The 27,220-nt window shown below is 38.7% G+C and overlaps 1 protein-coding gene across 7 annotated transcripts in view; it reads left to right on the plus strand.

Annotated features, from left to right (window-relative positions):
• LOC122630282 (latrophilin Cirl-like) overlaps positions 1-27,220 on the plus strand; it is a 247,514-nt gene that overhangs the window by 214,471 nt on the left and 5,823 nt on the right. For 5 of the 7 annotated variants that reach the window (XM_043814623.1, XM_043814624.1, XM_043814622.1 and 2 more), the window contains 13 exons: positions 11,658-11,844; positions 18,773-18,879; positions 20,372-20,558; positions 20,685-20,857; positions 20,949-21,590; positions 21,698-22,109; positions 22,183-22,408; positions 22,500-22,665; positions 22,758-22,972; positions 23,138-23,241; positions 24,371-24,415; positions 25,264-25,432; positions 25,637-25,861. In XM_043814623.1, coding sequence (XP_043670558.1) covers positions 11,658-11,844; positions 18,773-18,879; positions 20,372-20,558; positions 20,685-20,857; positions 20,949-21,590; positions 21,698-22,109; positions 22,183-22,408; positions 22,500-22,665; positions 22,758-22,972; positions 23,138-23,241; positions 24,371-24,415; positions 25,264-25,432; positions 25,637-25,861 — 2,858 coding nt within the window. Of the gene's footprint in view, positions 1-11,657; positions 11,845-18,371; positions 18,479-18,772; positions 18,880-20,371; positions 20,559-20,684; positions 20,858-20,948; positions 21,591-21,697; positions 22,110-22,182; positions 22,409-22,499; positions 22,666-22,757; positions 22,973-23,137; positions 23,242-24,370; positions 24,416-25,263; positions 25,433-25,636; positions 25,862-27,220 lie in introns of all 7 variants that reach the window. The other 2 variants (XM_043814628.1, XM_043814629.1) reach the window with 2 other exon arrangements.

The following is a 27,220-nucleotide window of genomic DNA, read 5'->3' on the forward strand; positions in this document are numbered from 1 at the left end:
CCCAACGTTCGCCCTTTTTCTCTCGTTCCAACCTCGCGATTCGCACCGTCGTAAGCGAGCACGATAATCGGACGGTAAAAGAAGGAAAGAGAGAAAGCAGCGAGCAACGAACGAGACGACCTTTAACGCCCGACTCCCAACACTTTCGAATCATTCCATGCGAAATCTCGATCGATTTTTACTACATTAATATTTCACATCTTCTAAACAATTCCTATGTATCTCAATAGTGCATTCCACAATGCGAAAGAATGCAATAATGATTTATATTTATCGATAAAAACAATGAAAACAAATCTAATTATCGCGTATAATGATATATTAGGAAAAATTATATTTTTGATTAATAATATTACCGTAGATATTGAATTTATCGAAGCATAAGAAGTTAATTAAGTTTAATAGATCAGATATAATTAATATAAAACATTTTCGATCTTTACCTATTAATAACAAATTGCTACGTAACGTTATTTTACCACTTTAAATATCTAGTATGTTCGATCGAGATACCTTCTTCTTTTTTCCTTCAAATTCGATCGATGCAGACTCTAAAGTTGGAAACACATCGATAACGTTGGACGGAAATCTCTCTCTCTCTCTCTCTCTCTCTCTCTCTCTCTCCTTCAATCGAGGTATCATCGTCGACAAACCATTTGGAAACTATTTCCACTGCTCGGCTCGACATTCACCCCGTTCTGAGAAATTCTCAATTCGTACGGTACAGCCAATTCGCCGAACGTTTGTACCCGCCGCGGTTTCTAATTCCCGATTCCTTCGGGCTGGGGTGGCTGTTCCTGCCGTTAGCTATCTACTACGTTGAGATATAGTTGTCGGTAACTTCAATTTCGTCGATTGCGAGTTTCTTTTCCTTCGTTCGTAACTTCTTAAAGACTGAATTATCCGTCATTTTTCTTTCCCCTATTTGCAATATTCGAAAAATCATATCGAAATATAGATATTATCTCGTAATACGAATCTAATCACTTATCTCTGACTTTGAACGAACGTTATCTCTTACCATTACTATCATAAAACCAACGAATTTATATAAACATAATTTCATAGAATTTCTTTCCACAAAAATAACCACAATTTAACAGCTGGTCTAGGAAGCGAAGTTACTAAAACTTACGCACGTGCTATAGCTTCGAGTCTTGGTAACATGTGTGTGATTGGGTGAGAGAAAAAAGGAAGACAGGAAAAAAAGAATGTTAAAGAATCATCCGACTGAACGCGCCGTCCATCATCAAGAGTTAATTTCGATAGTGCTACGATGACTCCGCTCGAAATAATAGCCCGGAAGGGTAGGACTCTTCGAAGAGGTAATTCTCTAGCTAAAACGTAAAGCACGCAGAACGATTCTAGTCTCTCTGGATAGGACGAACGAACAAACGAACGAATGAACGGACGAACGAACGCCTGGAGCGTGTTTGACGCGTTTCCTTTAAGGTGTGCGGCTACCGTCTCGAAGATGCCATGGACTCGGACGGATAAATTCGGCGTTCCTAGCCTAATTACAGGGCTCGAGTAGCCGTGAGCCCGCCGGCACCTGCGTCTTCACCCGTTTCCTTTTCGTCCTTACCTTCGCTCGATCCCTCTTCTTTTTCTTTGTCTTTCTCTTTTTTTTTTTTCTTTCCTTCATACACCGAACGCTCGGCAAGTAGTCGATCACGACTACTCGAGAAAAAATAGACTCCGTGGACCTCTCTGTGTGTGTGTGCGCGCGCGCGTATGCTTTTTATCTCTTTCTCTTTGTCTCCCTATCTCTTTCTTTTTCGGATAAGCTCGGATTTAATTTGAAAATGTATTTTTGCAATTAACGAATACATTGAATTTCTGTTTTCTCTGGAATAGATTAAAGATACGTGACTTTATCTCTTGTTGAGAATTTGCGTGCCACTCAACATTGCTACCGTACGGACGTACAAACTCAAGCGAGCGACTTTATCTCGTCGAAAGAACGAAGAACGATTTCCGTTCTCTTCCTATGCGCTCCCAATGATGCTCCTTCTCATATTACTCGCGTTCCTCGCCAAGATCTTATAACGCTGACGAGCACTCCCTCGTATTCTATTACACTTTGCCTATCTACAAAAGACCATCCGTGTAACCTACGAAACGGATGGATCTAATTATCGGGTAATGCGATCTACAAAATTTAAGATCTCTCTTCGTACGAAGCTTGTTGTAAAATTCATTGCTAATCTTGGAATCTAGATTGTCACATCTAGTGAATTCAATTATAGTAAATTTGTTGTTAGCATCGAGAGATCGTGGAAAAAACATTCAACTCGCATTCAAAGTCAATAATAACAAACAATGGCTAAGCTCGATGTTAGGATTAAAATTGTATCGTGTTCCTTCCAAGGAAATTCTCTGGAGGATTAGAATTTCTAAGTAGGCGAACAAGATAATTGAGAAGTAAGTCGCGAAACCTCGCATACAAAACATTCAAGAGTAAACGATTTAGCTATTCGTGTTTCACTAGGAAGCAGGGACTTTGTCGCGGGCGACATTAGACCACAACGTTTACCGATCGTCGATGAGCCTGCAAGGATTAGTTCATCCCTTCAAACGTCCCCCTTGTAATCATTCTCCTAAATGCACCACCGAGTCAATCGTAAAAGGGATATCGATTGATCGATTTACATTCAAGACGATCGATTTACCGAGGATTACTGACTCTGCATATACGCGATAGAACTTGAAGAAAAAGAGAAGCATACCACCAAAGAGAATGAACCTTTGCTAAAGTTTATAGTCTACAATTTTAATCGATAATAAAGATACGTATGCTGCAAAATATGTTTGATATATTTATTATAATATAGTATACTGCACTTTATACTGCAATCTCCTACATATCTCTTAGCCATATATATATCCCAAAATTTATAGTACGTTACTTTGGGTTAGTATAATAGTAAAGTATAATTACCTACGTTAAAAATAAAAATAACAAGCATGTTTAAAGGTGGTAATAAATAAAACGTTCTCGGCGGATCGAGATAGGTATCAAGTTCCAATTTAACACAACTACATGCCAGAGATTTTTTAAAGAATAAATCTGCGAAAGATAGACAGAGACAAACACGTGAGGAAAATGACGTTCGTAATTTTTCTTTTTATATCGAGTTTCGTTCGGTCATCATCTTTCAGTCATTAAACCTTCTCGTTCTCCCTTTTCCTCTTTTAACTATTTGCTATTATCGTAGTCTCGTTAGATGTGGGCGAAGTTACCCATTGACGTTGTGAATTCATTACGATATTGTCACCTACAGAACAGGCAGAAATCCTACACCCGATACGCTCTCGAGCGCGTTATAAACTTTATTGCCTCTTGATTTATCGCTCCTCTTTCCTTCCGTTTCTAGTTTCTCTTCCTTTTCCTTCTTACACGTACGATCATCCGGTGCACGAACTATCTCGAGTAATTTATCGAATTTCTTATCTCGATAAACGACTTAGGACCTTATAACGGCGTAGAACTCGTCCAAACGAATCATGCCGTGCCGTCTTTGTTCTAATTAACATCCTACGCGGATATTTTCCACTTATACGGGCGTACGTATATCATAAACTTCAAGAAGAAATTCATATCTTTCAACGATTATCGGGTGAAAGAGGGAGAGTGGGTAGAGACAAAGAAGTAATCCGTTACTCATACTTTATATTAACTTGATCTTTATTACTATGATTTTATCGCGGCGTTGTCTCGGACAAAGAAAAAGAAAAGTATCGGCGAACGCACAAAAGTAACTGCACAAAACCATTAATGACCGTACTTTAGCCAATTAGTCGAACTAATTAGTACCCTTTTATAAAGGAATTAACGTTGGAGCTTTCAAATGGACAATAATCGGTTTATCTGTCTATATAAATTCACTTATGTTCTTTCTGTTCCATTCCATCCTCGAAAATATTTACAAAATCTTATATACCTAAAATGAATATAGAATAAGAACATAGAAAGAGAGAGAAAGAGAATATAACGAGTAGGTATATCGGTAACCGATAATATAAAAAAATATAAAAGAGACGAGCAGAACGTACAAGACTCGATCAAAACAGGAGAAGCTAAAAGGTATCTTTGAAAAATGAAAAAGAAATAAAAAAAGGAGAGAAAAGAAAAAGAATCAAAGATAAAAAGAGAAAAAGATCGACCACTTTTCCAAAGAAAGTTGCCGACGTCGAATCGATCGACTTTACGACGCGTGTCTCTCCTGTGAAAAGTCGCATTACGTTTATTAGCGAACCGACTGGTCGTGGTCTTTGACCCGTCCCCACCCTTCTCCTCGAGACACAGCCGTGTGGGCGCGAAACTCGATAGGAGTAGTATCTCAAGGAGACGTATGACCGATCGGTGAGATCCCACGAAGGCCGAAGAACTTTAAAGAGTGAACGAATCTTTCTTCCTTTCTCTTTCCCTCTCTCTCCCTCTCTCTGTCTCTCTCACACACACACTCACTCATGTCTATCTATCTCGTACGTACGATTAGTCGCTTTATTTTCACCCCTCCTTTTCGCCTTTGTTCTATCCTCGAAAGCCCTCTTCTCCGTTCTTCGCTTCTTCTCTCTATCCATTTGTCCACACGTCGGCCCTTTCTATCGTCTTTGCACACTCCCTCTCTATCTCTATCTCTACCTATCCGTTTATCTATCTATCTAGCTCTCCTCTATTCCTTTGTCCCATCGACTACAGCATCCCAGTGGGTACGTAGATACTCTGACGATGCTCCACGCTTGAGCTTGGTAATAATCGGAACCATTCACGAGCCTCCCACCCCTTCTTTCCTCTCTCTCTTTCTTTCTCTATCTATCTCTCTCTCTCTCTCTCTCTCTCTATCTCTCTCTTTCTCTCTCTCTTTCTCTCTCTCTCTCTAGCTTTCTCTACGCCATTCATGTTTTTTGCTTCCATCGTGTCTGCGCCGCTCGTGAGGAAGGAAAAAGAATATCCGATAAATTTCACCCTCGGTGTGCTCGCCGACGTCTCCGATGTCAAAGCACTCGAGTGGTGTACAGAGAGACGAGAAAGAGCGAGAGATAGAGAGCGAAGAGAGGCAGGGCGGAAAGAGAGATAGCGCGAGGGTGCACGAGACGACGAGCGACCCAGGAGTAGCAGTAGGAGGAGAAGGAAGAGAAGAAGGAGGAGAAAGAGGAGTAGGAGAAAGAGTAGAATGGGGAGAACAAAAGAGTTTTTGGAAGAGACGAAAGGGGAAGAAGTTTGCTTGCACCGGTTTCGCTCGCTTCTCTTCGTCGAAAAGGACGAAGACGAACGTAATGAAACGCATCATCGTATGTATCTAGCATGACGTCGGTCTTTAGATGAGTTCTCTTTTCTCTGATCTCTTTTATTTATTTATTTATTTTCTTTTACAACATATTTAGCATTCCCTTTATTCAGAATATTTATGTAATATAAATGTAAAATTAATTCGAGAGAATCATTAAAGTCTTTGCCGATCTTCTATGGAACTAGATCTTGTTAAGAAAAATATCCGGAACATTCAACATTGTTCTCAAGCATTTGCAGTCTATGCGAAAAGGCAGACGTGGGATATTGGAAAACTTGGAAAAAATATAATCTTTTAAAAAGAGTAACGAACACACAAACTAGTAGGAAATAAACCTAGAGCTTGCTAATACTCGAGGAGTAGTGGATACCGTGCGTTCGCCTTGGAGATTGCGCTCATCTCAAGCGGATGTTGACCTACCATCCGAGAGGCACGTACTTACAGAAGGCACAGTAATTGCACTACGTTATCGCGATTCTCGCTCTTCTCTTGCTAATACCGTTCAGAAACATTTATTCTCCTTTCCGCGGTAAATGCATCATTATCGATCGACGTGGTCCATCTATCTTCGCAGTCTCTCGAGCTCTCTCCTTCTCTTTCCCTCTCTTTCTTTCTGTCTTGAAGTACATTGCTCTTTTACCAGCAAAAAAGTGAAGAGCAACTCATCGACGAAATTTCTTTTCTACTTTCATTCTCTTTCTACTTGCATTTACGATCATTTCATCTTTGAACATAAAGATTCCTTCGAGACGATGCAATATAAATAAAAATAATAAATAAATAAGATTATCGATAGAAACTCTCCACAAGACCAACTAAAACACTATAGGCCCTACAACCTGAAGACTTGGGAGACGTAAACAAGACAGTCGCGTGTTAAGCGTGTGATAAATGTATAAGACTCAATTTACTGACTGACGAATGGTACCCAATTGTCGAATTCAGGAACAAATTTACATAGGTCATTGTTAGGGCTTCCTTCGACTTCCTACCCGAAAAGTGTTACAGTATCTGAAAACTGTGAATACGTTCCTAATCCGATCACGTTCCCAACATGTGCATTTGTTTACGTCTCCTGACTCGTCTCGTCGAACGAACTGTAGACAGAGGTTGTCCATTAAGATAATAGCCATTGAACCACAAATGGTTAGATCATGATCGCTGCTAATGAATCAGTATTTTATGTCGGAAACATAAAACGAACCGTAGAATGCGGAACGACCGCAAACAAAATATGCATCCTACTCGCGTGTATATCGAGCAAAATGTGAAGAACATAACGAGACAGTTGGGAAACGACGGAAGGGAACGCCAACGTCGCGTGCCAAAAGGCAAAGAAAGAAGAGAGGAAACTGGCCATTGACGGGCCAACGACGACGAAAAAAAAAACAAGGAAAAGAAAACAAGAAAAAACAAGAATAACGACGCTCGGACAAATTCCGCGAAATATTTCTATGGTGTCTGCCATCGATCGAGCGTTACATACCATACGCGGACAGGATATTCTTCTTCATCGACAGAATGGCCGAGAACGTTTCTTCCACAAGGTACATTCTCTCACTATTTCTCTCTGCCAATCTTTATCTTCCATACGAATATTTTCATACCTGCTACACAACGAATAACGATTGGTATTCTTTTCTCAAGATCTTTTTGTCTTTTCGTCGCGTTAACTATCCGACTTTCTATCGAAGGAAACAAAAATGGGCATCGAAAAACGTGTTCAATCATTCATTCTCCAAAAATCATCTTACTGTTCAAAGAATTATCTTGACTTTTTTCGCTTTGATAATAAAACAATACACCATTTTGTTTATATAAGAATTGTAATTTTATCAAATTAACGATTTAAAGTGTTTTTTATTATTCGTTGATCGGAGTATTCTTTAACATTATACGTGACTTTCATTTTCGAACGTAGTTTAACTCGTTTTATCTTTATTGTTATTAATGAACAATCAACTTTATCGTAAAAATCCTTACTTAAGACGAACGATAAACGCACGAAACATGATCTCTCGGCAAAACAGATAACAACGATCTCTGATTACTTCGTATTATCTTTAACCACGTAATTGTATTGTACGAAAACCGATATCGAGATAAACGTTCTTAAAACATAGACAACTTCTATGATTCATACCAAATTCTTAATCATTTCAGTGTTATGTAACACGATCACGCTATTTATATTAAACGTTACGCAATTGACTGTCTGCTTGATTGAGTTTACTGACATGTGTTGGACAAGTGTTATCAAGTCGCTTGTCACCTTTTGACAACATTTTTTCAAAGACCGACCAGTACTCAAACAATTAAAAAAGAACGTCGACTTTGCGCAATTTCCAGGTTAAAAGTTTATTGAAAAAAAAAAAGATAAAAAAAGAAAAAGAGGAATAAATTGAATTAACGTTATTGATTTTTCCACATTCTATGTAAATATGAAGTTATCGCGGTTGTTTTCTCGTAGACAGTAGTCGCCTTACTATATATGTATTTCAAAATAACGGTGACCATTTCAATATGAAAAAATGGAACTAAATCTTTCATCTCTAAATGAAACGAATCGATGATGTTAGCGTATATCGATATACACCATTGTTATATCAGATAATATTGAAACATAATGTTTGACGAAGATACAGTAATTGTCTATTTCATATTATTATCGAATATATTAACTATATCAATCACAAGAACATTATCATACAAGTTACCATTACGAAACGAGTCAGAAGATGTAAATAAATGCGCATGATGCACAGACGTGATCGGATTAGGAGAGTTTCGCAAGCTTCAGATACCGTAACACTTTTCGGGCGGAAAGTCGAAGCAAGTTAACAATGACCTATGTAAATTCTCTCCAGAATTCAACAATTGACTATCGTTCGCTGGCCAATAGCTAACATTTCGTGCATCTGTTACGCGCTTAACTGTTTTGTTTACGTCTCCTGACTCGTTTCGTTGAATGAACAATAGTACCTTCAGTTTCTGAATCGATGTCATCTTCTCGTTGTTTTGACTCATCGAACATTATTGCTTCACACGTCACATATTCAATAAGTAATCTAAAACCCTTTTTTTCTTCAACGAAAAAACTTTCTAAATTCAATAACTTATCCGTGCAATTAGGCGAATTAAAAGACATTAAATTTACAGAATTTAATAGGACATAAATTTATCGAGAATGAAGTCAACGAATATTCGTTTTCATCGAAGACAGAGAAAGATAAAAAAAATGGCGATCATTTTCCTCTGGTAGCACTATCCTTCTAAACTATGTATATTAGACGGAACGACGAGAAAGGATTAACCCGAATTAGAAATCCTGCGGGCAGGTAAACGGCTCCCGGTCGAGAACGCTGAAGTCCACAGGCCAGAGGTATTCCAATCCATACAGAGGATGGTTGAAACGAAGCTACAAACTTACTCGAGTCTGGTCTCCAAGGGGGACTTTGATTTATTCGTCCCGGGAGCGCTTTGCAAAGTTGCGGCCTTACCGTGCGAAGAAAACGTTCCGAGACTGGCACTGAAGATAATCTGACCATGTCATATACCTTTATATTTATTAGTGAAAACGTAAAATCGTTTAAAATATCAAACAGAATATTACTGATAAAATGTTTTATACATTAACAGTAACTGCTTTAATAGAGTAGAAAAATTATTTACATACTGTTCCCTGATAGATAACATAGTGATAAAGAAATTTGTATAAACAAATGATATATCTCTTGACATCATAGGTTTATGCAACACGTTATAAAGAATTCTATATTCCTAGCGAAGAAAGTGGCTAACCTTCAAGACGAAGAAAAGACGGAAGCAGATAGAATAAAGAAAAGCAGAGAATTTCAAATGATATGGGTCTTGAGTCTCTCGCGTATGTTTATATAGTATCTGTGTGTACTTGCTTCGTACTCCACGAGTGCCTCCGAGAAAGCTTCCAGGTCTCCAAGAGCCGCATCGGAGCCGTCGACATCCCGCTGTTAGCTCGGCCCTTTCAAGTTGGCCGCCATGGCAGCGGGAGGCTTCGCTCGCTGGCCCTCCGATATATTATTACTCCAAGTCATTAATGGTAAACTGCAATTCTCTTTCCTACTCCGGACAACTCAAGACAAGCGTTTTCGCCGTGGGGCGAATGATTCTCCGGCAGTCTTCCACCGAGCTCTCTTCTCTTTCATTTCTCTTTCTCTCCCTCCCCCCCTCCCCCCTCTCTCTCTCTCTTTCTCTCTCTCTCGCGAAAACACCAGCTTATTCGAGTAGTTGCATCTCCAACAGCAACCTTCAGATTAGAAAAGTGTATCTTCCACGAAACCACCTGGCATTCGAATTCATGCGGTCGACCCACTGGAATCGTACAAAGTTAGCCCAACTTGTTTCGTTTACCACACTAAATCCTCTCCCCCTCTCTCTCTCTCTCTCTCTCTCTCTCTCTTACTTACTTTTAAAGCAATGCTTTATCACCGCAAATTTACTACGACTTTGAAAATGTAAACACCGAAGAGAAGTAAGATGTCCTTGTTAAACTCGTGTTTGATTTTGTTCCCTTTTTATATTTATCTACAAGATCATCAACTGCTTGATAATTAAGTTACGCAAATATCATGGAGTTTATACCTGCAATATACTATTTTCAGTTATACTAATTAACACATCTATGTTTCTCAATTTCTAATTTTCTGTTAATACGTTATAAACATTTTAATAAATTATTTATCTATCTCTGTCTGTTTCCCTTATTTCTTTTTTCGTCTTATTCAAAAATTTAAATGCAAATTCCGTCGCGTTGACTCTACTGATTTACTAGCCGTATTACGTGCTCGTCGTTCGCTCTTGGCGAGTCCGAACCGCGCTCTAAAGCGGCATTGTGGCGCGTTGGTATGGAACTAATAAACTCACGACTTTCACGGACAGAGTTATTACAGCCTCGGCACCGCTCGTCCCTTCCTCTTTTGCCCTCCGCTCTTCGTTTCTCCCCACGCGCCGTTTCGTGGCTTGTACGTTCTTCGCTCGTCCTTGCCCCCGGTCTACCGCCAGCACGCTTCGTCCTTCTTGAATTTTTCTTTCCATCTTCTTCCTTCTTCTTCTGCCCTACCCTCCTCTTCTTGCCTTCTCTCTCTCCTTCTTTCTCTCTCATCTTCTTCACTCTTCCCTCTATCACGCTTCAAGTCCCTGACATGGCTTTCTCCGTTTTGTTCCATCTTAACGAATACTCTTGGTAATAGGATAAAAAAAATGATAAATATTATTATTGAATTATTGTTAAACATCTTAAAAAGAAACTTCACAGAACAAACTCTGTATATATGTATAAATAATCTTTCTCTGGTCTAATATATATTTATCCGATCGATAGATATTTCTCAATGGTATTGTAATTTTTAAAAGAATTAATATAATCATCCTTGAAATATAATAATTTAAGAACTACTGTCTACTCTATTATAAAATTAAATTCATTAGGGAAGGATAATTTGCACCAATTGTTGGAGGAATTCTCGTACATTATGACGAACGACGTCGACCGAAAAGGATTCGCAAAGAATGAAGACTAAATGCGAGGGTGTAAATCGCCTAATTCCCTTTCAAAATAATCTTCGCGAGGTCGACCGTTCCGTGGGCCGAATTCCTCGGAGTACGGTGTTGCCATGAAAGGAATGGGAGTGAATAAAAGACAAGGAGAGAAAAAGAGAGAGAGAGAAAGAGAGAAAGAAAGCAAGAAAGTGAGAGAAAGGGTGAAAGGATAAGGAGGAGAAGGAGGAAGTGAAGGAGAAAGGTACTACTTGGACAAAGCCGCAGGCGGCCGTCTCTCGGCTTTGGAACCCTTGCGATCGTTGTCGCGGAACGAAGGGGCAATCGAGTTACTCTCAACGCCTCTTCGTTGTCTCCGTCGACGATATATATCTAAGTTTCAAGTAAAAGATAGATAGATAAATAGAGAGAGAAAGAGAGAGAGAGATAGTGGGATGAAGGATGATCTCTTTATCTTAATTCCATTAAGTTTTACGGGATGGCCGTCTCGATCGGGTAAACTTGCATACACACATACACGCCACATGCGCGCGCACGTACACACACAGAAAATCAGTATTTCTCTTCCTTATACCTCGACGAAATTTCAAGAACGCGTTCGCTCCTTCGATGTCATCTCTCGACTTGTTAAAGGACACTCTGCGTTGCTATATTCTTCTCTCTCTCTCTCTCTCTCTCTCTCTCTCTTTATATATATATATATATATATCCCCTTTCGAACTTTCTTCACGTCGTTTCACCCATCTTTCCGTCGACTCGACTACTCGTTTAAGGGCTTAACGAGGACGCACGTAAACTTAGTTGGAAATTGAATTTTTGTTGCAGAGAGGTACGACACCGCGTACGCCTGCGAGGGCAAAACGCTATGGATCGAGTGTGGCGAGGGAAAGCTGATCCACCTGATAAGAGCCAACTATGGGAGGTTCTCGATAACGATATGCAACGAGCATGGGAATACCGACTGGAGTGTCAATTGCATGTCACCCAAAACTTTCCGTGTTCTCAACAACGAGTAAGTCTTTTATTGTCTTTTATTTCCTTATTCTCTGTTCTTTTATTTTTTTCTTTTTCGTCCTTTCCATTTTCCAAATCCACTTGTCCAGGGTACGGAGCAAAGAGCAAGGAAATAACTAGCAGAAATTGTGACGAAAGAGAAAGGCAAAGGAGGAGGGAAACGAAAAGCGAATGAGAGAGATTCGAGTGGTCCAACGAATTGGCCAATCGTATGACCCATCGAAACGCGTTCTTCGCTTTTTATTCTTTTCTTCGTTTCATTCTTACCTTTCTTCATTTTCCCTCAATACGTCAATACTTCTTTAGAAAATATCATTTTATCGTAAGATTCCAAACGCGAATACTTATAATTATGTTATGTTAGTAAAAAATCATCTGATTTGTTTCGCGAGTTCTCTCACGCACCGTCTCTTCGAGAATCAAACTTATGCTTTTCGCGCCCAGTGTTTTCTTTCCTTTTCTTTTTTTTTTCTTTTTTTTTTTCTTTTCTTATTTATTAATCATACTTCTCGAACATCAGGAAATAATTTTTTTATACTTTTCTTTTCTTTTTTTTTCTCGATTACGCAATCGATTACGAACACTCTTCTACGCTGCTTCAAATAATTCTATCCTATAATTTTAATAACTCGCATGCTTGTATAATAATAACGTTTGCGTTTGAGCTTCTCATACAATCGGTTCGATTCGATTAATCGCATGCTGGGGTTTCATTCATCAAATTCCTCTCGCAATACTTACTAACTTTATGCATCAAAATAAATAACATTGGAAGATGCTTGGATCTTTTGCTTTCTTCGGATAACTTATTTGATGCTTTCGATAACGAAAAGGATTGATCGTGCAAGTGGAGCAAGTAATATTTAACGCTACATAAAACAAGTAGTAATATCTAAATACGTTCGTACAACGAGGAAACTTAGTAACCAATCGGAAATTCAATCTCATTATTTTTAACATCGTAATATTTCGATGGTACGTGCTCTTTCGGTAAAACTCGTTGTGGTCTATATTGGATCATGTACGATATTTCATTTATGGCGAATATAATAACGAAGCTATTTGTATCATTCTTTTTAAAAAATATCAAGTTAACCTCCGAAGTATATCGATCGAATGAAATTTTATATTCGTATAAACATATTAAATATGTATGGACCGCAAAGAGTTAAGCCATGACACTAAACGCTTTTCAAAGCGCGTTAATATTTCTCTTTAATCTCTAATTTGTAGTAGAAAAACGATCGCGTTTATATCGAAGCTTCTTCCTTTGCGAATTATAAATGTATTATTCAAGCGAATCATGGAGACACGGCGAATCCGCGGTAGCTTTCACACCGATATCTACAAGCATGCCTTACGGTAGAGGAAAGAGAGTCTTTGAGGAGAATGAAGTGCAAACCAAAATCATTTGAGAATTCCGTTTAATCGTACCGCCTAGCCAAAACCAATTGCAGATTAACCGTCTGTCGGCTACGATTTGGGACAAAGCGCAAAGCTACTAAACAGCGAGCTCGAGAGATGGAACGAGGAGAGGAAGAGAGAAAGCAGCCAAGTTGCAGACACTTGAGATTACGATTAAAGAGAAAACGCGAGAGCTTTGCCGAAACGATTAATGAAATTGGATGCGGGGCCCCTACGAAACTCTGCTTTCTCTTGCATCCGTGATTCAGCGTTCGAATTTAATGATCGCACCTGTTTCTATGTGGCTGCTTTCCATTTTCATGCCGAGTCGCCTAAAGATCATGAGCACTTTCAATAAAATACGGAATGCAAAGTGATTCTAAAGTAGTATCAACAAAATCTATATTACGTTCATAAATTTTAATACATCCTATACGAACGAAAGGTCTTTATCTTGAAATTTGAGGCATTGTAATTGGGGCTTAATTAACTTCGTTGCAAAAAATATTTCCGCGAACTTTCTTACGTTATTTTAAAATCGCATTGCGTAATAAAGAGATCCATACAAAATTTCATATAAAAGTAATCAACAAATATCACTTATTAACATAAAAACGCTGTCATATTATCTTTCTTAATCTTTCGTTAAACTAATACCGCGGCGAAGTTCCTCGCCACGTCGGCAATTAGTAATGCCAATCAAGATTGCGTGGAATTTATCAGTATAACGTCGAGAATGTATGAAAAAAAAAATAATCGTTTATAGTGGCCGACGTTCGAGCTTTTCGATAAATGAACACCGGAGATCACATTGATTTCTTCTTATATCGGAAAAGAAAAATAATAACCGATTTCTTCGTCAACTTTGTTACGACGTCGTATTACAAGGAACAAGAGAAAGAGAGAACTGAGAAAAGTGAGCTTCGCGTTCACGAGACGACCTGCGAACGAAACTTTCGTTCTACCGATAAACAAGTTTCGGTCTTTCTCCCGCGAGGCGAGGCAAGAGGAGGAGTCAGTGCTAACTGACTAATGAAATGATCGTGGCACTCGCTCCTTCCTCGGAAAAACTTTTCAGTTCGTATTTTATCGTTCGTACTTTCAGTAAGACGTTCTCACCTCTTTCTTTCTCTTTCTCTTATCGTCCTAAAACTCTATAAGTCTTCTGTCTCTCTTTCTCTCTCCCGTTCTTTCCTCGACAACGCGATAACAAGAACGATCTTTTTGAAGAATATTGGACTCGAGGAGACATAGAAGAAAAGAGTAAATTCACACTCAATGAATTTATCCGAGAAAAGTAGAAAATAGGTAGCTTCGTGGCGACTATTCATTTCGTAACGATTTCCTTTTAATGAATCTTTCTACGAGTTTCGACGACACATCTGTCGTGTCTCTCGTCGGTTGGCAGCTTTTCAGTGCTAGAAGAGACTCAAGTGAACCGAGAAACAAATAAGCATGTGGGTATGGGTAAAGAGGAAACACATAGATAGAAACGGTACACCAAGTTCCGTCGACAAAACTCGTTCAATCCCTCGGCGGATTAAGAGGAAAAGACTTTGGGTGAGCGAACTCCCGGTTAGGTACTTAAAAGTATTCCAATCACGAGTATGCGGAGCGCAAGTCCGACGAATATTTCTCGCTGCCGAACTAGAGCGGATTCGAGCGAGCCTCCTAGAAAAGGAAAAGTAGGGAGGAAAATGCAAGTAATACCCGTAAAAATGTCTACTTCGTATCGAGGGGTATGGCATTGAATTTATCGCGATCGACGATTCGACGTTCATTCTTGCAATTTTTCCTCGATAAAAATACAATACATACATGCACACATATAAATTATTTTTTTAATTAAAATAAATTGCATTTAAAATAAATTATAAACTACAAAAGAATGAAATCCACGATGTGTTTGATCAGTCCAGTGATTCAAAATACGGAATAAAAAATTTCAAATTCCAGTTCAAATTCCAACCGATTGTATGGCCCAGTTTTTTACACACACACACACACACACACAAACATGCATATATAATAAATTTCAAAAATATATTATGGATCGATACCATTTCCATTGTTCGTGTCGTCGAATCGTCCGATCACAAGACATCCTGTATATACGAGTATTATACGAGCGTCCAAGCTCTGCCGTCCCCCTTGCGTTATCCTTGCTCCACCTGCTACCACCCAGACGTCCATTTGCATGCTTAACAACGTAATGTTTTCAGAGAAGAATGAAAAGTATGTGTGTTTCGCTACGCACACGATACACAGCCACGATCGCGAGTCCTCTCATAGCCGCCATTGTAACGCTTTCCGTTGGCCAATAAGCGGATTCGTTGCAATGCGCATTCTATCCTCTTTTTTGTATCCCTCCTTTTTTTTATTCTCTCAATCTTTTTTCTCATTCGATACTTCCCATTAGTTTATGATCGTGACTGTGTTTTCGTAAGCATACGAAAGAGGAGATCTTAATACATGATGCAAACAGAAATTTTGTAAGACTTTTTCTTTTTTCAAAATCTTGACAAACCAATCAAAGCCATTCCAATCAAAGCAGATGAAGTTTTTTTGATTTTTTTCGAACTTTAATCGTATGAATTAAAATCTCCTCTCTCGTTTATTCCAGGTATATCTATACTTATAAGTATAAGCATTGATATAAAAAGCAAGTGTCACGTGTGTTGCCATGGATCCCTCATTTTCCTTTCGTCGATGCCCAGGATGGGATGCAAAGGGATGATTTATATATACAATTTTTCGTGTAAACGTTTGACTTTTTCTTTTTTCTCTATCTTCAACTCTATTCTCAATCTTTCTCTCTTTTCATCACTTCATCATTCATCAGAACACATCACTATCGCGAATAACAGAATCAAGCAGAAAATGATCCCACAAAATCATTTTCTTTCTTCGATAACTCTCTTAAACGTATCATTATTAGAACATCTGTGCGAAATACAAATATTTTAAATGTGTCGGTTGAAGTATGTACGCGATGCAAACGATTAACCGGAATTGCCGAGAATTCAAGGATATTCTATGGCATTAGAAACGCGCGGTAACCGTGCGAATGACAAGTTTCTTACTTAGAACGTTGCAGCAACAGCAGCCTTCTATCCTCTTCCAAGCTTCTCCTCCAAGCTCCTCCTCGAGGAAGAACCTGAGCTCTTCCTCATCTCCTCTACCAGCAAACGAGTCTACAAGATATACGTACGTATGTACGCTTGTATGTATATATATATATATATATATACATGTATATAATGTGTATGTGTATATATATATATAGACGGGACGACTCGGAATCTTATTGTTGAGAACAACGATCGTTTGTCGGTGAGAGGATCGTGCTGCTTATTCTACGGTAATGCTAAGCGGTCCAAGTTTTGCCTAGTACGATGTACTTTCGTGTCCGCGACGGTTAAATGCAACTCCTTTGCGAAAGTGCTACGCGTATCTGCGTTACATACCTAGTTATGTACGCACGTTCAAACTTGCCGGCTTTAACAGCGTCCCTAGACTCGTTGTTAGCGAGTTAGAGATCCTACCTATCGTGGAATTGAAGCAAATAAACTTCGAGTTAGAGTTTATCGGAAGAATTCGAAGAACGGATACGTAGACACGCCCCGTTTTTCGTGTCTCTTATCGTGATCGTAAAATTCTCGTAGTTTACGTGTAACGACTAGCAACAATTTTTTATTCCGTTCGTCAAATATTCATATTTTTTTATAACATCCAATTACTTTCGCAATAAAAAAAAAAATACCGTTTCGTATAGTTAGTATGTATCTTTTTAAAATATATCTTTTTAAATGTGAATGATAAATTTTCATTCAGTTTAATTGATGCCCGAATATTTTTGCAATATTATCATCTCTTTCGAACAATGCAAATTATAAATCATCAATAAACATTCGTATTTCGGTATACCTACAATGATTAAAATTGATATCGTCCTTGATTCCGTACATTTTCTGCGATACGAAATCATACACGTCGAACGAACGCATTGATAATTTTCATATGTCAGATTAACTATTACAGCGGCATGATTTTCTTTTTACATATCACCAACGTAGACGCGAACTCGGAATAGAATAGCTCGGTGATTTTAATCGAATCTCGCGGCTAAAAAATCCATGAAAAAGCTTGGCATAGTAAACGCTGTTTTCGAATCACGACATTTCCGCGTGCAAAAGCAGTAGCCAACGAGGGCGCTTAATCCTCCGTAATAGCGGCCGTCCTAGAGAGCGATAACGGATAGCACACGCTTACACGCACACACATATACACGTACACGAATTTACAGACTTTGCACCTGCAAACAGAGTTTCGTCGACGTCATTCAACGGTGACGATGCGTACTCACTCTTACGCTAAACCCTCGAATATGCGTCCTTACAAAAACAGGGGTGCTTACGATCGTGAATTATAAAAAAACTAAGTGAAAATCCCTTAACAGAGGGGACAGGATAGTCTTTTTCATTCAAAATGTAACGATAAACCAAGAGAGGTTATCGATTTCTTTTTTTTTTTGTTTTACTTCTGTTTAACAAAAAAGCAATTCCAAATTCATCGTATCGTCTCTATCATGAACATCTCTCATAGATAAATATATTGAATGTGCCATTAAAAGAAAAGAAAATATTCGTTTGTTTTCTGGCTATATGGAATTTCCACAGAGACGATGGAAATCCCATGGATATTTATGGCATACAGCTGAGACGTACATTTATTACACGCACGTATGTGTTTCTGTCGGCATTTGGGACTAAAATCCTCGTCTGTCTTACCTTAAACACCACCTGTCATTTGTGTTCTAAAAACTCTTGCAAAAACACTGCTCATTACTAACAACTTTTCTCTCCCCGTTTCATTGATTGCATCCTGAAGATTATTTATAGACGTGTTTCATGCTAACGTGATTTTTATTCGCAAATAAATACACGAGAATCTCAGTACGCAGAACAATAAAAAATAGAATCACATTTGACTGAGTGCGAAAATGTTACCTTTGATTCTCGTTATCGGTTATCAATTTCTTGCGAGAATAACGAATCGTGATGATCCCGTGATTATTATTATTTGGAATAACCTTCTTTTGATTAACGCGACGCATCCCAGGTGCAATCATCGTAATTCCTGCGCGCTGAACGTACGCAGCGAGATATTCGAGGAGGATCCTTGTCCCGGAACTGGAAAGTACGTCGAGGCGCAGTACCATTGTCTAGGTTGGTTGAAATCCAATAAATTCTTTTTCTTCTTTTGCGCGCAATAACGCGAAGCAGCATTCATCGAAAATCCGTTAAAAATCTGACGCGAATCAATGCACAGAACGTGGGAAAGCAAATTTTCCTCCTATTTTTCTCTCCTTTTCTCTCGACGTCGACTCGAGTAAAAACGAAAAAGAAAAAGAAAACGAAAAATCAAGAAGAATCGGAAAAATCCATGGCAGCACACGTGGTAAACTTGTCGAATTTATTCCTTTTGTTAACCGTTGGTCCTTTCGACAAAAACCTCTTCAGGTGTAACGACCAACAAAACTGCAGCATCGTTGCATCAACCTCGCAATTCGGTGATCCTTGTCCCAACACGCACAAATATCTCGAGGCACATTATCGTTGTGTCTCTGGTAAGTAAAATTTTTCTATCGACGATATCCATTTCCCTAATTTGTGTCTGTAAGCGCGCGCGTTATGTTCAAATTAAGAAGGCTTTGAATAAATGAAGTCAGTTAGCGGTTTAGAACAGTGGTGCGCAAGCAATAGGACTCGACTTTCTGAAGAGTTGTACAAAACCTGATACGAGATCGTTGTTTACTTTCGAAATAAAAAGAAATGATATTATTATATTCATTAATATAATTTCATGTAAATATTTTAAGAAACTCATAAGATTTCTAACTAGCAAAAGAGGATCAAAAGTATAAACTGTTTGCGTACCACTGCACATAAAATACGGGTCTCGAGTTCAACATCCGGTCAGCCTATCCGTAGCCCTTTTTTTGGATCTATCTAAATGTCAGTTCTTCAAGAAATATTAACATTGTCAGATTTTCACGATCGAATCATTAACGAGAACTATTGTAAATTCAAATTGATAATTAATATTAAAGAACGTTGTGATGGTTGTAATGAAGGTAAGAACAAATTCTAACCGGAATCCATCATTTTTTATCGTCTGCGGAGATAGGGGATAGCAAGCAACGATACTAAATCTAGATTGAGAAAGAGCTGTCCGGAAACACAGTTTGCTAACGAATATGTATTACGTGCTAACAGATCGTTTTTGTTGATGTCAGACTTGCAGTGAACGTTTCCGTTGCAACCGCGTTGAAGAGACTCGAGTTGCACATGACGCAAGACACGCAAACAAATGGTACCAGTGAACCACCGCGTTAGCATAACATAAGTAACGTTCTCTCGCCTCTACTCTGTTTTGTGCCCTTTCTTCGAGCAGGAAAATTCTGGCACTTTATGAATTTACATTCCAAATCCAGATATCATATGTGTACAATGAAAATTAATCTTCCTCTTAACGAGATGATTCGATCGTGATTATGTCTTCTGTGTAAATAAAATAGAAATTTAATCGGTTTCAGTTTCAGTAAATTTGTCAATTATTCACTATTGTTACACGAGCACATAATTAACATTCTTTTTGTTTCATGAAATTGATCAGTTTTATTTTTGAGAATTTAATGTGCTATCGAGACTCCATAATATAACTATTAAGCATTTTGAGAAAAATTATTCAGAGTTATTCATAGACCCAAATTTTTTCAGAGATCATACGTATCAATAATCTATATATAGTTTTTCTTTTTCTCAACTTCAATGAGAGTCACAGAAATGCAAAAACCACTGATCATAAAAAAAACTTTATAACGTTACTTGCCTTAAAGCAAAAAAGCTTTCTGTCCTTCCATTCATGATTCATTCGAATTATTTTTCTTTCTCAATTATATAAATTTTCTTTTTGATAAACTCATTGATGGATGGATAAAATGTGTCTTGCAAATCTTCTTACGACATCGTCTTCTTTCATTCGGGTGCACAAGTTCTCTCTCTCCTTTTCTTTTTCACTACTGGTTACTTAAAAGATATCCACCGAAACATTTTCAGCGACTACAACAACGACGACATCCCGACCAAGTCCGCCATGGTTCATAACTTCGCAACCGAGCGTTTGGAGCACGGCTAAGCCAACCGTGAGACCTCCCTCGAGGATTACGACACCGGCGGTTCAACAGCCACCGCAACCACCACCGGCACCATCTACACCAGCTTTGCCAATAACCACTCCGCCAAGGTCAGTTCTCAAACCTCTACGCACTTCGGTCTTTTCATCTGCATTATCATTTTACATTCTCATTATAATTTACGACGATAAAATTTCTATATATATTTCCGTTGAAATAAGCGTTTTGGTTTTCAGTCCAACCTCGACGAGGTCCTTCGAAGATATGGACAGAGAGGACCAAGATTCTACCCTTCCAGGGAAAGGTGTCGCAGCGAACGGAGCAGTGATTCCGCCTATCGCGCCTGAAACAATGCAGCCGACAACTACATCAACATTTGCTCCATGGAGAACAAGTCGAAGACCAACCGGTAAATACATCAGTTTTTTATTTCCTCCCTTTCCATTAAAATTAATATAAAACTTGAGTTCAATCTTCACGGTCTTTCTTTCTATTTTCAGTACCCAGCACTTATTATCCAGAGTCCAGCTCGAACGGGCAATGGTACGATTATGGACGACAGGCCTGTCCACCGGTAATAGCACGAAATCTTTCATGGAACGCGACTCGAGCTGGAGACGTTGCCGTCCAAAGTTGTCCAGGTGGTGCCAATGGTCTTGCTCGTTGGAGGTGTCTTGCCAAAGGAGATTCCGCGGTGTGGCATCGAGACACTCCAGATTTGAGCGAGTGTCGTTCCGTTTGGTTGACGTCTTTGGAAAATAGGGTGACTGATGGTGATGTCATATTGGGGATCAGTCGAGAACTTTCACAAGTGACAAACAATAGTCGTGGTCTTTACGGTGGTGACATGATGATCACAACCAAGATCATAAAGAACATGGCTGAAAAGATGGCACAAGACATTAGGACCTATCAAGATCCCAATCAAAGAGAAGTCAGCGTTACGGAACTCTTGCAAGGTGTTGTAAGAACAGGCAGCAATCTTTTGAACGAGGCACAGATGGCTTCGTGGAAGGATCTCAGTCATCAGGAACAAATGAGAGTAGCGACCTCTTTGTTGATAGGTCTCGAAGAGAATGCATTTCTTTTGGCTGATACTTTGACCCAAGAGAAGACTATCACTCATGATTGTAGGAATATACGTGAGTTATTGTCACTATTAAAATATCTCTCATTTGGTATTCGTTACATTTCGTTACTTTATTTTATTAACAATTTACGAACGAAATTACGATCTTTTCTGCAATAGTGATGGAAGTTCGCGTTTTGGATACACGCAATATCGGTAGCGATCTCGAAGTCTTTCCAAACAACATTGTGGAGGGAAGATGGACAGCATCCACGGCGCACGTCGAACTAACCAGAGGTGCTCTTTTGGAAAACAGCGAAGCTGGGATCGTTCGACTAGTCTTCATGGCCTTCAATAGACTCGAAGAAATTCTTCAACCGCAAGCTGAAGTGCCGTCCGTCGTTACAAACGATGACTCGCAATCGTTGCCGAAAAGAAATACGACTAGGTTATTGAACAGTAAGATTATCTCTGCTTCATTAGGAAAAGGTCGTCATATACAGCTATCGGAACCAGTAAGGATATACTTCAGGCATTTGACATTGGAAAACGTTACGAATCCTACTTGCGTCTTTTGGGATTATATTTTGAGGTAATGATTGATAAAATGGTTTTAAAGAGCAAATGATTAACATAATCATTTAATGATCTTTTTCTTTCTTCAGTGGTTGGTCAGAAGAAGGTTGTCAAATAAGAAAGAGTAACGACACGCACACAGTATGCGAGTGCAATCACTTAACAAATTTCGCCGTTCTCATGGACGTTCATGCAGTTAGATTGGACATCGCTCATCAAGTCGCACTACAAATCATCACTTATATAGGCTGCATCATATCTGTCGTCTGTCTGGTGTTAGCGATACTTACTTTTCAATTGTTCCGTGGGCTCAAGGTATGACTGCAATAATCATATATACAATTGCATAAATTTGTTCATTTTGCGACAAATCGCGATGTCTAATTTTAAACGATTTGCTTCCTAGTCCGACAGAACGACGATACACAAGAACCTGTGCGTCTGCCTCTTAATAGCTGAAGTTTTGTTTGTTTGTGGTATCGGACAAACGAATCAAAGGATCGTCTGTGGTATCGTTGCTGGTTTATTACACTTTTTTTTCCTATGTGCGTTCGCCTGGATGTTCCTCGAAGGTATGATCGCAACGAGCCATAAACCAAAATAATTTTCTACAAATAGATCAATCAATATTAATTTGATTCCCTTCGTTCTATTTCCTCGATAGGATTTCAACTGTATGTTATGCTGATCGAAGTTTTCGAAGCGGAAAAGTCTAGACTTCGATGGTATTATCTTGTTGCTTACGGAGCACCGTTGCTGGTAGTTGCGATATCCTGTATAATCGATCCATTCAGTTACGGTACCGATCGATACTGTTGGCTTCGAGCGGACAACTACTTCATCTTCAGCTTTGTGGGGCCCGTGATACTTGTAATCTTGGTAATTATGTAAAGCAGATTGGATGTCGCAATTGGTAACTCGTTCTTGACGATTCCATCATCGTGATACATATTCAACGTCAATTAGAAATCAGGCTTCTAATTTTAAGCAAAAACTCCTTTAACTCTGATCTAACGATTATGTACCTTTATTTTTTCGTAACAGGCGAATCTCGTATTCCTGTCGATGGCGATATACATGATGTGCCGACACGCAAATACGACGGTAGCCATGAAGAGTAAAGAACATTCTCGTCTAGCTAGCGCAAGGTAAGCGCCAACTATCTTCGAGCTGTCATTGATTATCTATCGTACAAACGGATTGTACATAAAGTATAAAAAAGTTGAGATTACGTCCGTCATTAACATATGATCGAAATTAAATCCCCTCGTCGAGCGTAGAGTCGAAATGTCTGTTTGGTGCTTTCGGTTCATATTCGCAAGCTTTCATTGCTTAAGGAGATCTCCCGAAGCGAATCTCGTTGTCACGCATTATTCTTGCGGCCATGCTAAGTTTTTATTGGTTTTGGTTTGAGTTCTATGTTGGAATGACCGCAGATTTCGTTCGTTCGACACGCCACTGTATTGCTGTAAATCCTAAATTACTCGTCCATGATATAAATATATATAAATATAAATATATATATATATATCTATACATGTATATAGATATACATCGTATACATTACGTTTTCTAACTTTTTTTCTTCTTTAAATTACAAGATTGGTGTTAGTTAGCAAACGCATTATCGTCAACGCTCAAAAATGTATCAACGTAATTATAATAACGATCGGTCTCTCTTCGCTCGTAACGTCTTGGAACGAATGACAAGTAAATTTGTGATTCGATAAAGCTGTTAAGAGATAATGAAAGAGAGACGAAACAAACATGATAGTGAGATAAGAAAAATTAATCGAAACAAGAGACGTGAAAACACGCAGAAAAGCTTTCCGTAGAATAAAAAATATAATTATTTCACACATCGGTGATGGTATTTTAAAATTTCTTGCAAGCTCGATTCGAATTATTATGAACGAGATATTACGACAAATTTTTCTTTTTATCGCATACGTTTGGCTTCTTACATCGATTACATTTAATAATGTATTCATGTTAAAAAGAGCACTGCAAGACATCCTCTTAATGATTCAAATAATATGTACATAAGTAAATACTCGTGATCAGTTTGACATTTATTAAAGTCGATAAGACTTAGTAATACGAATCGAGTGTTTGCAGACGATGATGAAAGAAATTTTTTAATTATAATCAATCGATATCAATGGTGCCGGAACAATCACCTAACTGCTGTCTTGTTTCATTTTTTTGTATTAAATCTTCTACCCACTTCTGTCTACACTGTTCTACATTCTTCTGCATGGCGTGGTTGGTTGGTAGTGGAAAGGAAGAGAATGCTCTTCCCAACAAATTGCAAGCGCACTTGTAAGATATTTACCATTTTTATTATTACTCACTTTTCTTATTATTAACGTTATTACTAACACCCTCTCTTAACCTCCCTCTTCCCTACTACTTTCTAACTTTACAACGAATTAATTTTCCGATTTTATGTCGGATCGAATTAATCTATTCTTACTTTTGTATCCTAACTAATTTAACGAAATTAGTAGTTGTGGTAGTATAGTCTCGTAGACGTTACACCAAAATTACGATATATCGTAATGAAGCTCATTGATATCACGAGCACGAAACGCGCCTCATGATGTTAAACGAAAAAAAAAAAAATAAGAACAAAGTCCTTGTTTATGCAAAATAAAAAATCAAAATGATATCATCGTCAAATCGAAACGATGCATCTCACCTTTCCTTCGAATGCACACGATAATCCACATGCATGCTGTATTCTTCTTAGTTAGTTTAAAGTATCACGCCTGATTTGAAAGTAGACATAAACGTGAACTTAGACAAAGTACAATCTCTTCTAATTATCTTCTCGGCCTTCTTGTGTAGTTACACGCTCTTGTCGTGAATGTTTAGAAAGAATATAATGTGTCGATGAAACTCGAAGAGATTCGATACGGTTCGATTCGAGTACGCAAAGAAGGAACGTTGCGTAAAAATATAATTTTACATTCAAATAAAAAATAATTGTTTTCTACTCACTTGCAAAATGTCCGATAAACGCAACGATCAAGTTCGTCGAACGAACCGTCGACACTTTCGCATCCTTATCTCTCTTTAAAGGTCGGCATTGCAAAAAAAAAGACTATATCTCATTGTAGAATTTTGTTCGACGAAATAACTCATTTTTTTTTTTTATTTCTCGTCAGAGCTTGGTTACGCGGCGCCATCGTCCTAGTATTTCTACTAGGATTAACCTGGACTTTTGGACTTCTCTATTTGAATCAAGAATCAGTGGTAATGGCATACATCTTTACTGTACTCAACAGCCTGCAAGGCCTTTTCATCTTCGTATTCCACTGCGTTCAAAACGAAAAGGTAAGAGAATATGAAAAGAAGAAGAATGTAAAAAAAAAAAAAATTAAATGGAGTTTCGACGATAACTGTCGTTGATAAAAATACAACAGATAATATTGAAAAGTTGAAAAACAGAAAATTCTGTGATTAATCACGAAAAGGTCGGACTTTTACTTCTTTTTCTTCGCAAAGAACGTAAGAAGAAGTATATCTTTCCTATTATAGGTAAGAAAGGAGTATAGAAAGTTCATCCGACGTCACTCGTGGCTACCAAAGTGCTTGAGATGTTCGAAGACGGTGACGGGAAGTTCCGGATCATCCGGTACGAGCGGTGGTGGAGTCGGGCCTGGTGGAAACGGTGGAAAGGAATTTGCCTCGCACAACACATCCTCGAATCCTTCGGCTCCAACGACGGACAGCTCAGGATTATCGCCTCATGCCGCCTCTAACGTGGGTACCACAACGTCACCGCCGAACAATCACAACAATCTGACTGCGGCCTGTAACAATACGAATCTTTCGATAAACGTGAACCTGAACAATTTGTCGCTGAGGTCGCCGGTCGGGGCACACCAGATGCACATGATGGCACCTAGCAACCACAATAGGCATCCCACTCAGCAAGGTATCCAAACGCCGCTTATACACCAAACCGAGAAGCAAGATAAAAAATAGTTTGCAATAGGTATTTTTTCGATGAAGAATTCCATCTAAATGGATGGATGGATCGAATAATCTCTCCCCTGTTCTCTCTCTCTCTCTTTCTCTTCTCTCTCTTCTCTCTCCTCTCTTTCACTCAGTCACTCAGTCACTCACTGACTCACTCATTCACTCATCTACTCATTCACTCACTCACTTTCGCTCATTCTCTCTTTCTCTCTTTCTCTTATTCGCTCATTCACTCGCTAACTCGTTCACTCATTGGCTATTGTCGCTCCGTGCACATGTCATTTTCGCTTCTTCCTGCTAGTATCTATCACGTACTAATCGATTGCTAGCTGATCAAATCGCTCTCGCTTTTTTCGCGCACCTCACTTGCTGAGAGAAAGAAAGAGAGAAAAAAAAGACAAATGAGTTTCTCTTGAATTACGTTGCACTTTCAACTCGAAGTGATGTTCTTCGATGACTCTCTGACGTTTTCCCTATCTTCGATCTTCCTCGTTTTTCTTCGGCAACAAATTCTTCTTAATTTGGAATAACATCTCATCTGGTTACCACCTTCTTTTTATCTACATACAATATCTCTTCATCATAACATCTTCATTTTGTTTTCCTGTAGCTCAATCGATTTTCTCAACACTTTCGTATTTCCTCGCTCGATCTAACGCGAGAAAGTCACGGCTTGCTTTTTTTTTTTTTTTTTTTTTTTTTTTTTTTTTTTTTTTTTTTGATTAAATATATTGGCCAAGTCTGTTGCAGGACGCGTTGTTGTTGAGTGGCTAACTCTCATCCTCCTTCCTCTAATCGAGATTCTCCTCTCGACTTACCATACGTAATTTTCGTACGTGTCACGTAACTCGAAACTCTCCTATTCGAACTCTCTCGTGCGCTTGTTCATTCTCAAGCCACCACTTTGGTTATCGTGGGCAGAGTATCATCGAGAGTTGGAAACGCAATAGAGACAAAAAGAGAAGGGAAGAAAGAGGGAGAGAGAGAGAGAGAGAGAGAGAGAGAGAGAGAGAGAAAAGACAGAGAGAGAAAACGTAGGAACTAACAAAGTGGGTTAGAAAGTAGAAGGGAAAAGATACAAAAAAAGTAATATCACGTGGAATATCGAAGTAACAAGGCAAACGAAAGTCAGAAAACGTG

Source organism: Vespula pensylvanica, chromosome 6 (assembly GCF_014466175.1).
Source record: "Vespula pensylvanica isolate Volc-1 chromosome 6, ASM1446617v1, whole genome shotgun sequence".
NCBI lineage: Eukaryota > Metazoa > Arthropoda > Insecta > Hymenoptera > Vespidae > Vespula > Vespula pensylvanica.